The sequence below is a fragment of the Sturnira hondurensis genome, unplaced genomic scaffold (assembly GCF_014824575.4).
Source record: "Sturnira hondurensis isolate 20B ecotype Veracruz unplaced genomic scaffold, ASM1482457v3 Scaffold0018728, whole genome shotgun sequence".
NCBI lineage: Eukaryota > Metazoa > Chordata > Mammalia > Chiroptera > Phyllostomidae > Sturnira > Sturnira hondurensis.
Window position 1 is genome coordinate 2,441,102 of NW_028091359.1, and position 12,625 is coordinate 2,453,726.

General features: G+C 34.8%; 1 protein-coding gene across 6 annotated transcripts in view; it reads left to right on the forward strand.

Moving 5' to 3' along the window:
• The window catches only part of BCAS3 (BCAS3 microtubule associated cell migration factor), a 494,341-nt gene that overhangs the window by 106,326 nt on the left and 375,390 nt on the right, over window positions 1-12,625 (forward strand). For all 6 annotated transcript variants that reach the window (XM_037069813.1, XM_037069810.1, XM_037069814.1 and 3 more), the window contains exons 8-9: window positions 798-905; window positions 4,489-4,565. In XM_037069813.1, the coding sequence (XP_036925708.1) occupies window positions 798-905; window positions 4,489-4,565 (185 nt within the window). The remainder of the gene's footprint in view (window positions 1-797; window positions 906-4,488; window positions 4,566-12,625) is intronic.

A 12,625-nucleotide genomic window follows, 5' to 3' on the forward strand; every position in this document is an offset into this window, starting at 1 on the left:
TATTGTATCTAGTGGCCTTGTTTAATTCATATATTATTTCTAAACTTGTGGTTTATAGAATTAGGTTTTTACTTAACACATCAGGTTATCAGCGAATAACAACAGTTTTATTTCTTCCTTGTAGTAATTTCTTTTTGTGCCGTATGCTCAGGACCTTCCAAACTATGTGAAATCAAAGTGGCAATAATAAGTATTCTTGCCTAGTTCTTGATTTTAGGGTTAAAGCTCTCAGTATTTTACCATTATGAATCATTGCTAGTTTTTTGTTTGTTAGATTTAAGGCTGTTAACCTTTATCAGACTAATGAATAGGCTTTTAATTTTATCATGTCTTTTCTGCTTTATTATAATCTTAGGATTTTCCTTTTTAAAATTTTTTTTACTTATTTATCTTCAGAACGGGAGGGAGGAAGAGTGGGAGAGAAGCATCAGTATGTGGTTGCCTCTTGTGTACTCCCAAATGGGGACCTAGCCTGCAACCCAGTCAAAGGCCCTGCCCTGAAATCAAACCAGCAGACCTTTGGTTTGCAGGCCAGTGCTCAATCCACTGAGCCACACCAGCCAGGACCCTTTTCTATAGTAGTAATTTGGTGAATGAGTTTTACTAGTTTTTCTTTCTCTAATTTTGCATTCCCGAAATGAGTTGACTGGGATATATTATCTTTTTTTGAACAACTCAAGTCAATTTCCTTATTATAAGAAGTTTTAAGATTATTTTCATGAGAAAGTATTAGAGTTTACTGGCCATCCCACCTTTTGAAAAATAATGGCATTTTTATTTCTTTCTTATTTTTTTAGCACTAGCCCACCTTACTGTTGTGTGGATCTATATTCACTTCGTACTGGGGAGATGGTCAAGTCCATTCAGTTTAAAACTCCTATCTACGACCTTCATTGTAACAAACGGTAAGTATTCTTCATTTGTTTCTTATGCAAGCTAACATACCTCCTGAGCATGTAGAGCTCTACCAATATCATTGACTGTCTTTGATTTATTAAAAAAGAAGTTGCAAGAATACCTTATGAGTTGTGCTAAATGGAGTTGCTCTTAAGATTTCCTTTTTAAACAAAGATTTCTTAATGAATATTTTCAAATTTCCAGTCTTGACTCATTATTGAATTGTGAATTAAGTTTGGTGAATCATAACCAGAGTTTTAAAAATGAAATGGAAAAGAATAGAAAGTATCTGAGCAAAATATGCAAAGGCTATGAGAAATGATATATGTATTATGTATTTTTTTAATATAATGTGTGTGTCTGTGTTTACTGGTTTATGATATTAATATAATTTTCCTTTTAGCATTTACCAAAACAAAGCATATCTGAAGTACCAAAAAATGCTTTTTTCCTCATTCCTTAAGACTCCAGTTGAGCTAACACAGGAACTAGGTAGGATTTGCTAAGAAAATTTTCAGACCTTGGTTGAGTTTCTACCTGACCTAGTAATAATGAAGAATTACTTTATGTAAGTAGGGAGAAAGGGACATTAAGAATCTTCTATTAGTTAACACTTTACTTGTACATTTAAACTGAACCCCTACAGTGGTGTCAATGCAAACTGTAATTCTTTCATTACATTGGAAAGCAAACATGTAGAACATTGAAAATGAAATATTTTATGTTATGCCAATATAAAGTAAATTTTATAATAGAAGCCCCAGGTTAGATTTTTTTAAAAAGATTTTATTTATTTATTTTTAGAGAGAGAGGAAGGGTGGGGGAAAGAGAGTGAGAGAAACAGCACGCCCCCAACTAGGGGCTTGGTCGGCAACCCAGGCATGTGCCCTACTGGGAATCGAACTGGTGACCATTCAGTTCACAGGCCGGCACTCAATTCACTGGGCCACACCAGCAGGGGCCTCAGGTTAGATTTCAAAGGGGTATTTCAAATAGTGACTCAGAAAGGTTGAACTTAATTGGAAGGTTAGACATACCTGATAACTACAAACTAACCAGCACATGGGCTTTGTTGCTAGTGATAAATGTATTCAGACATTTGAATTGAAACCGGACAAAGAACAGGTATTCTGTGATAATATATAATTCATAATGAAGATCAAATTATTATGCATATTTAAAGTTCAGTAATATCACTCTCAAAATTATAAGAAATAGTAGAAATATTGCTAGGATAATGTTGTTATCCAGTGTGATACTAAATTATTCAAAGGCATCACTGCGGAATAGCTGGGTCCAGTAGATGGTACATTGAACGGGGAAAACTGTACTGAACGCTCTTCTTTTTGTGTCACACGTGGGTGACCTGTTTTTCTTTAGCTAGAGAGAAACTCGAACACATTCAAAAGGAAGATAAGTACAAATATTTGTTTGTATTATAGAAACATAAATATATGTTTTTATAATAGAAGTTAAATTTTTAAAAAGATATTTCTTACATCATCTTAAGAAATTGCTACAAAGAATCTGAAGGAGAGAATTGAGTTTCTCTCAACTCTACACTTGTTCCCAGTGCTGTGTTTCTGGGTGATGCATGTGAAAATAGTCAGAGAAGACTTTTCTTACAACAAATATTTCTGTGTTTATGTTTTAAAACTTTGGCCATGAAACAATAAATGTATTAATATTTTAACAGATATAAATACCCTTGAAAATTAAAAGGGTTGACTTTTCATGGACAGTGTGCTCATTATAAGTAACTAATGATTGCAAAACTTCTCGGTAGGAGTTACAGAAGATAGGAGAGTGGTATATGAATATGAAATGTCATCAGTGAAAAGTAGAAATGAAATTCTAGGATATTTGGTTGATGTTACAAAGGTTCATATTTTATTTGTATTTTTTTAAGAAAAACTACATGAAGATATGTTCTAACAAAAAAAACCTCTTGATTTGGATACCTTATGTAATTTTTTGGAATTGACTTTTACATTAGAAATTGTGTAAATTCAAATAGGATAAAGGTTAGGGGAAAAGGTATCATGTGGATTTAAGAATACTGCTTAGATTTTGCTTCATAAAAAGTCAAATTTGAGCCCTGGATTGTGTGGCTCAGTGGATTGAGTGCCAGCCTGGGAACCAAAGGGTCGTTGGTTCAATTCCCAGTTAGGGCACATGCCTGGGTTGTGAGCCAAGTCCCCAGTAGGGGGCACTCGAGAGGCAACCATACATTGATGTTTCTCTCCTTCTGTTCCTCCCTCTCTGCCCTCTAATAATAAATAAGTCACTCTTTTTTTAAAAAAGATTTTATTTATCTATTTTTAGAGAGAGAGGAAGGGAGAGAGAAAGAGAGGGAAGGAAACATTAATGTGTGATTGCCTCTCATACGCCCCCTACTGGGGACCTGGCCCACAACCCAGGCATGTGCCCTGACTGGGAATTGAACTGGCAACACTTTGATTTGCAGTCCGGTGCTTAATCCACTGAGCCACACAAGCCAGGGCTAAATAAGTCATTCTCGAAAAAAAGTCAAATTTGATTTGTCAGGTCTTTTCCTGGTTAAGTTTGCATTTATGTTTACAAATCAGTCTTTTTAACTTACCAATATTCATAATTAAACCTTCCTGCTGGAAATAATTTTGTGTGTTACTATGTTTTGGGGAGGGGCTACTGGATTATATAAAACCTTTTAATCTCTGATTTGTCTTTTCTGCCTTTCCCTTATTTGAGTTTTTCACTTTCTTATTATGGATTCCTTAAGCCTTTTAACCTCAGTCTGATGATTGGTTGGTTTCTTGTACTGAGTGCCATGACAGAACCATTTATATGCTATCAATTGTGTTAAGGATTAATAAAATATGCATGTTAAGTATAACTTTTATCCCCACCCATCATCAGTATATGTTACTCAGATTTACTTACCTCCAGTTTTGAAAAATACACTATGAATATGTTAAATATTTAACAATAATTATCTTTGATTTAAAAAATAACTGAGATTTGGCTATTATATTAATGACCTGCAAAGAGTAGTACACGAAAATGTTTATAAGATAGCTTTACCTGGGATGTATTTTAGAAATTTCAGTTTTTAAAAACATTTATAACTAAATTATTTTCCTAATTATTTATAAATCTTGGGCTCTGGGAGGAATATGGTTTATACATAGTCTCATTAAATCTTAATATATTGAGTCTATCAGAAATGACTCATTTACACAGAACTATAGTTGTCTGAGTTTTCTTTCTCTTTTGCTTTTGTGTTGGGAAATTCAGTGATAACTCTAAGTGACAATATAAATCCATTTTATGTATAATTCCATGACTTTGAGCCAACAGTGGAAAAACACTTTTAGTAAATAACCAGCAGTTTATTGACCTCATCCATTCTTAATGAAGATAGACTTATTTGACTTATAATGAGTGAAGGTATAGTTTGTTCTCTGTCACTTTTCTTCCTCTAACGTCTTTCTTGATTTTGTAAAGTTGTGATGATAGACACTTGTTTAGATCTAGATGATTTGCCTTTTTATGATTCAATGTATAGATTTTCACACTCATGTTTTCTTTTATGTGTCTTTCTAATTTTAGGATCCTCGTTGTAGTATTGCAGGAGAAAATCGCTGCCTTTGATAGCTGTACTTTCACAAAAAAATTTTTTGTCACAAGTATGTACCAACTTGATATATTTTCTATCATAAGCATTTGAGTTTATAGTATTCACTTGTTAGAATCAGCAAACTAATTGTAATCATAACATCATTTTCATAGTATTAAATTATTATGATATGTCTTTGTTTCTGTGGATGTCTTCTTCAGTACTCTAATTTTATAGTGTTTTATTTCAAACCACATTTTCCACATATTACTAAGCAAGCCTTGTACAGTATTGCCTCAGTTTCTTCTTATATATTTTCCTTGAGTTGCTGTGGTTAACTTAGGTTCATAGAACTGTGTCGTAGTTTCAGAACAGTTTAATTTTCATAACACGCTTAAGGTAACAGTAATTGTCTTACATGAGACATTTGAAAATGAATGAAATGTGTGAGTGTGGCTCTTTCCCTCCTCCTTTCACCCACATCCCATTACTTGGACTGTTGCCCCATAGTTCAAATCTAGGCATGGAATCTGGATCTAAACACACACGCAGGCAGGGGAGAGAGAGAGAGATTGAGGGTGGTCATTGTTGTTTTAAGGAAGACTGGCTGGTCTAGGATTGGGAGGACAGGCCAATGGACATTCCAGCAGGAACTGATTTTGAACAAAGTCTGAAGTTCATAATACTGTAGTGTAATAAAACAGTAGTTTTCACTCTTGTTTTTTATGTTTTAACCTTCACAAGTCACTGTTGAAGCTACAGCAGGTTTTCCAGAGTTGATACGTATGTGCTCACACGGAGTTCTGCTGGAATAGAACAGATCTCAGTTTTGTTGTGACCAGGGAATCCCCAAACATATCGCTGCATCTCCTGGAAAATCACACCTACTTGCAGTGCATTATGCTATGATTGGTTTTACAGGTTTCTCATATACCATTAGGTGGCAATTTGATGAAATCTACCAAAGTTTGGATTATATCAACACCGACCCATTAAAGCATTATTTTTATTAAATTTTTTAAATTTATTTTTATAAAAGTATAATTGACATACAATGTTATGTTAGTTTCAGGTATAGAAATAATGATTCAACATTTATATAACTTCTAATGTTGATTGCCATGATATCTGTTAACCTGCTGTACAAAATATGTACAAAATTATTACAATATTATTGACTGTATTTCCTATGCTGTACATTACATTCCTCTGACTAAATCATTTTATAACTGGAGGTTTGTACCTCTTATTCCTCTTCATCTATTCCATCCATTTTCTCCTCCTCTTTTACTCTTATCAGCTATCAGTTTTTTTCTGTATCTCTCAGTCTGTTTTTTTAAAAATTCTACATATAAGTGAAATTATATGGTATTTGTGTTTCTCTGACTTATTTCACTTAGTATAATATCAATGTTGTCACAGATGGCAAGAGTTTATTGTTTTTATGGCTAAGTAATAATTCCATCATATATATGTGCATCACATTATCTTTATCCATTTATCTATCAGTTGGCACTGACGTGGCTTCCATGTCTTGGCTATGGAAAATAATGCTGCAGTGAACGTCAGTTGCATATCTTTTCAGATTAATGTTTTCATTTTTTAAAAAATAAATGCTCAGCCCTGGCTGGTGTAGCTCAGTGGATTGAGCACAGGCCTGCGAACCAGAGGATCCTGGTTCTATTCCCAGTCAGGGCACATGCCTGGGTTGCAGGCCAGTTCCCTGCAGGCCAACTCCCAGCAGGGGACGCACAAAAGGCAACCATACATTGATGTTTCTCTCCCTCTCCCCTTCCCCTCTAAAGGTAAATAAATAAATAAATAATCTTAAAAAAATAAAATAAATGCTCAGCCCTGGCTGGTGTGGCTCAGTGGATTGAGTGCCCACCTGTGAACCAAAGGGTGGCCAGTTCAGTTCCCAGTCAGGGCACGTGTTTGGGTTGAGGACCAGGTCCCCACTGAGGACACACAAGAGGCAACCATACAGTGCTGTTTCTCTCCTTCTCTTTCTTTTTTCTGTCCTCTCTAAAAATAAATAAGTAAAATCTGGGAAAAAAGAAGTTAAAAAAATTAAAAATAAATGCCCAGAAGTAGAATTGCTGAGTCTTATGGAAGTTCTAGTTTAATTTTTTGAGGAACTGCCGTAGTGGTTTTCACGGTGGCTGAGCCAGTTCACAGTCCCACCTGCAGCCCATGGGAGTTCTTTTTCCTTCACATCCTGTCCAACTTGTTTGTTGACTTTGGAAAACGTCTGTTCAGGTCCTCTGTCCATTTTTTAATTGGAGTACTTAATTTTTTGTTGTTGAGTTGTGTGGGTTCTTTATATATTTTGGATAGTAGCCCCTTACTGGAGCATTGTTTGCAAATTTTCTCTCCTCTTTGTTGGTTTTCTTTGTGTTTTGTTGGTGGTTTCTTTTGCTGAAGAATCTTTCTAGTTTGATGTAATCCCACTCATTTATTTATTTTTGCTTTTATTTTCCTTTTTTGAGGGGGTCAAATTTATAAAGTCTTCTCTGAGACCAAGATCTGTAAGTTTAGTACCTATCTTTTCTTCTATATGTTGTATTGTTTTAGGCCAGTTTTTAGGTCTTTGATCCTTTTTTAGTTAATTTTTGCATACGAGGACAAAGAGCTGTCTAGTTTCATTCTTTTACATGTGGCTTTCCAATTTTCCCAGGACCATTTATTGAAGAGGCTTTCTTTTCACCTTTGTGTATTTTTGGATCCGTTGTTGGAAATCAATTGCCCATATACATATAGGTTTGTTTCTGAATTCTCAAATCTGTTCCGTGGATATTGTTTTGATTATGTACTAACATGCATTTAATTTCTAAAATACTTTTAAAAACTCTTGTGTAATACAATTGTGATTACCTTAGTTATGTATGAATCAGGACTGTAAAATTAGTAGAGACAGCTGTGCCCATCAGAGAAAGCATCTTGGGAATTCATGCCAAAGGGTAGAAGGATCAGGTAAATGGAGCTGATAGATAACTTGGAAGGGAACGCAGCCAATGTGATGAGAAAGGAGACACCTTTGTATTTGGCTGTAGAGAAAAGGTGGCCTTGAGCAGCTGTCTGATGTGGAAATCCAAACCCATGTATACTTAAGAAACAGAAGACAAAGACTGATAGATGTCATTAGTAGTCATTTTCACTGTGCTTAAATTGAAAGTTAGATACGAAGTCTCCAGAGAGACCAAGGGATTATACAGTAAGTAACTGTTTCCATTTCCCATTTTTACCTTGAGGAGGAAAAGAAATACCTTATAGTCCTAATGTTATTTCCTAGTATTAGTATGTATTATTCATCTATGTTAATGATGAATGAGAACTCTAAGGGATTATTTTAAAGGATATTTAAAATGCAAAATTATTTTTAATTTTTGAAAGAGGGGGCTTTTGTGTCTAAAAACAAATTTGTAAATTTTTAAAAAAGGATTTGGAAGGTTAATGTGAGTGAGATCTAAGCCCAATTCAAGTTAAAAGTCAAATGTATTCCTGTTCTTTTGGTTACCTATTTGTATACAATGTTCTTTTGGTTACCAATTAGTATACAATTTGTATACTAGGCTGCCATGGTTTCATAGCCTGGGCAGGTGCCTGATACTCGTGGACACTCAGTGGATGTGTGCAATGAATTGACTTATGAGTTACTTATCCACTGTCCCTCCTTCCCACCCATTCAGCCTTAAAACGGCAGTACTCTTTAATTCATGATGTTTTATAAACATGAAAAGTAAAATAAAAATAAATAAAAGGTCATGGAACTTTAGGAAGGTCATTAATCAGTTGTAAGACGGTCAAACAAATCTCTCAAGTGTTGCATACTGTTTCTTGTGCTTATATGTCTTTCTGTGGAGCACGTTCATAGTCTTTTCTAGATTTCATATAATATGAGGGGGTACCCCCCAAACCCTGAGTTTATTTCTAAAAAATTGTGTCTAAAAAATTCTTGCACATTTAAACTTCAGTTACCTTCAAAGTACTCTCCATTTGATACAATACACCTATTGAGATGTTTTTTTTTCCACTGCTCAAAACAAATTTGAACTAGTTGATTTTGATGCCTTTTTAGTGCTTTTTCTTTTTTTTTGTTTTGCCTCTTCCACATTGGGTTGCTCAGGTTGAGATCCGGTGAGTAGGGAGGGTGGGGCACAGGGCCATGCTGATTTTGGTCAAAAACTGCTGATTGCTCATTGCGGTATGGAAGGGTGCACTTGTAAATTACCCATCATGAAATGGCAAATGCACTGAGAGAGTCTTCAAAAAAAAATTCACTGAAGCCAAATGTAGCCTCTCACAACCATGCCAGCTGGTGCACTGATACAGGTGGGTCACTCACCTAGTGGGCGGAGCCTGTACTATAAGGCACCTGCCCTCCAGAGGATAATTCCAGTTGTTTTGGGGTCCTCCCTCATATATCAGCATAAAATAAGAAATGGTTTTGGAGAATTGTCTTTTTTCTTTCTGTGTGGTATCCTTTGAGGCACATAAGATTAGTTTGGATAAAGTCCAATTTATCTATTTTTTCTTTTATCACTTGTTATTTTTCGTGCTATGTCTAAGAAAGCATTGTCTAACCTAAGGTTATAGGTATTTACCACTACATTTTGTTATAAGAGGGTAATAATTTTGGCTTTCTAAGACTTTGATACATTTATAGTTAATTTAAAAAATGTATTGATTGATTTTAGAGGGAGAAAGAGAGAAACACTGATTTGTGGCTCCACTCATTTATGCATTCATTGGTTGATTCTTGTAAGTTTTCTCTCTGGAGATCAAACCTGCAACCTTGGTGTATTGGGACAACTCTTTATCCAACGGAACTACCTAGCCAGGGCCCTTAGAGTTAATTTTTGTGTGCTGTGTGAGATCAAGGTTCAGTATAATTTTTTTGCATGTGGATATCCTTTTGACCCATCATCATTGTTGAAAAGACTATTTTTTTTCCATTGACATGTCTTGGAATCCTTGTTGAAAGTCGGTTGATCTTAAATTCAGACATCTGGGTTTTTTTCTTTTAGAAAAGGTCTGAAATCTTTGAGTTGTTCTAACCAAGAAAAATAAGGCCGTGCTATGAGAATAGTTAAATCCTTGGTTTTTCAAAATGAGTTCAGGTCAACTCTCCGTTTGGACCAAGGTTCTAGGAGGATGCCATCTAAATTGTATCAGTCTCATGTGTGTTGTCTTTTACTTTGTTCACAAACATTATAAACATGTTGGAATTAGTCCGAGTATTAGAGTGGTTTGGGTTTTTTTCCCCTTCACTTGTTTTCAAAGTTTAGCTGGAGGCAGCAGTTAATCTTTAAAGGAATCATGCTTATAAAGTTGAGACAGTGCTGAGTGGCTGATGTTCTGCTGCTTCCAGCTGTAGAGTGTTTTTAGAAGAGCACAAAACAATTTGCTTTTATTCCAATACACTGTAATTCTTGAGGCCACTGATTTCTACAAACATTGACTCAAAAAGTAAAATGAAAAATTGTTAACTATATTTTTACATAGTATGCTTTTATTTGAGAAAGGAGAATACATTTATTAGAATCTAAGGAGACAAAATAGTTATCAGAATTGAGAATTAAATTATATTGACTCTAAAGTTCAGTAGATCAGCTACCTTTTATGTAATGCCACAGTACACAAGTATTTATTCTGTTTTTTTTTGTCTTTTTTTTCTCCACAGTATTTAAAAGGGGGAACTTTCTTATAGACCTTTCTTATAAACTTTCATATTTATACTCATTTCTCTAGCTCTGAAAATATCTGTGGAATATAAGTATATATATATATATATAAGCACATTTTATATGAATGTAAGATTACTTACTCAATGGGAATATAATGATATGTTTTCTAAATACCGATAACCTTAGTTTGATCCTCTCTCTAGTGTACATTTTAGAGAAACATATTTGTGAAAATATTAACCAGATTCTTTTGGGATGATAAACCAGCAGTTCTTTAGGTTAGGCCTTTTGCGTTCTTTGATTTTGAAGTATTTTAGTGGGACTTTGTCCTGTGTGTTTGGCCATAATCAGCCTTGAGTGGATATAGTAAAATTCCAGAGGTCAATTTTCCAAAAACCCAACATATCACAAAGACACCCCCTCAGACCATGAAATAAAAAAAAAGTTTTTTAAACAATAAACAAAAATTATAAAGCTCATCTTATTTTTATTTATTATTGTTTTGATATGGCATGTGGACTTTCTCTTAGGGTCATTATCTTTTTTGTAATAAGTATTTTATTCTTCTTTAAAAATGAAAACTCAGAATAGATGGCGGGTGCAGGTGGTACAACGACAGCTACTGTGCAGTGAAAGCAGCATCAGTGTGCGCTTCTTCGTGCTGTGAACACAGCGGTACCCGAACTTCAAAATGGCGACCACTGCTATCCAAGGCTGTCCGAATTCAGGGAACCATGTAATATGTGTTGAAAAAAGATTTCTATTAAATATGGCTTTCAAATAAAGTATCTGTCTTTTAGCTGAGCACACAATTTGAATATTTAAAAAATGTTCTTTTGTACAAAGATGACTTTTTATTTGCCAATGTCTTATAAAAATGCTTTAGTGTAGGTACATTGTTTGATTCGCAGGCCCGCGCTCAATCCACTGAGCTGCACCAGCCAGGACTAGGTACATTGTTTAGTTCAAATATCTTAGTAACCTATTTTTTTCCTGGCAAAAAAACTACAAGTCACTGACCTTACATCTCTCTGATCAAGTGGGAATGAGATAGAAAAAATCATAAATATATCACAGAACATAGTTATTTTTATTTTTGAGAGTATATGTCAAAGTAGTTATTTTTTTTTTATTAATAAATGTGCTTTTGAATGAACTATCATACATTGATTATTCCTTTTAGGATCAATAACACGTACTGGGTCTTCCTGCTAGGTAGTGTATATGTGTGAGCAGGGTAGTTTGCAAGTTAGAAATACGGTTTTGGCTACTATGCTCATGTATTTCATGTAATTTGGCTAATTTTTTCTCATGGGAAGAAAAGTTATTGGTATAAAAATCTTCTTTGCCTCATGATTATATAAATTTACATTCCAAATTGAGATTTAAACTAAGAAATAGATAACCTCAGTTTGATCCTCTAGTGTACATTTTAGAGAAGCACATTTGTGAGAATATTAACCAGATTTTGGAATGATAAACCGAGTCCTTTAGTTTAGACTTTTCATCTTCTTTGATTTTGCAGTCTCTTTCAACTAAGTCCCCTTAAAAGCAGTTTTGCGAAAACAGAAACAGACTCATAGACACAGAGGGAGAACAGAGTGCCGGTTGTCAGAGGGGAGGAGTGTTAGGGGAGTGGGTAAAAGGTGAAAGAACTAAGTACAGATTGGTAGTTACAAAATAGCGTATACTACAGCATAGCAAATATAGTCAATAATATTATCATAGCTATGTATGGTGCCAGTTGGCTTCAGGAAATGTCAGGGGGCATACTTTGTGAAGTATATGATGGTCTAGCCACTGTGACGTACACTTGCATCCAACACAAAATCATACTGAACGTCAATTGTAACTGGAAAAAAATTGAATTAAAATAAAAAGCAGCTTTGTGAGACAGTGAGTATTACTTTATGTAGTTGACAGATGAAGGTGATAGCCTGAAGAGACTTTATTGGCATGCGAGAGGGGAGATGAGAGCCTCTAGGGTGGCAGACAGACATCACTTACTTGACTAAATTTTGTGTTTCTTGCTTAGTAGAGTTCAAGAAGAGGGCATTGGCGTTTCCATGCATGGCTGGTTTTCACTCTCAGGAGTATGTGATTTGTCCTTGTTGAAATGAAAAAACCTCAAAATATTCCTTTCTACTATTTTGTTATTGGCTAAGCTGAGGACAAGAAAAATTCACTTGAGTGCTTAATGTCAATTTGTAGGATTATGTAAATAATTCCCTAACATCTTTTTAATGATGCATGTTTTGTGGATTACTTCTCTTTGACCCCATATTTAAATTCTTGTTCACCTTCATCCTCACCCCCATAGTATCTTCATTTCTTTTTAGGTGTTTGTCTTCCTTATCATTTGTCCTTAAAGTCCTGAACCAACTGTATGCTTCCTCTTTCCTTTCCAAACATTATTTCTTGACTCATGAAGTTGTGGACTTGT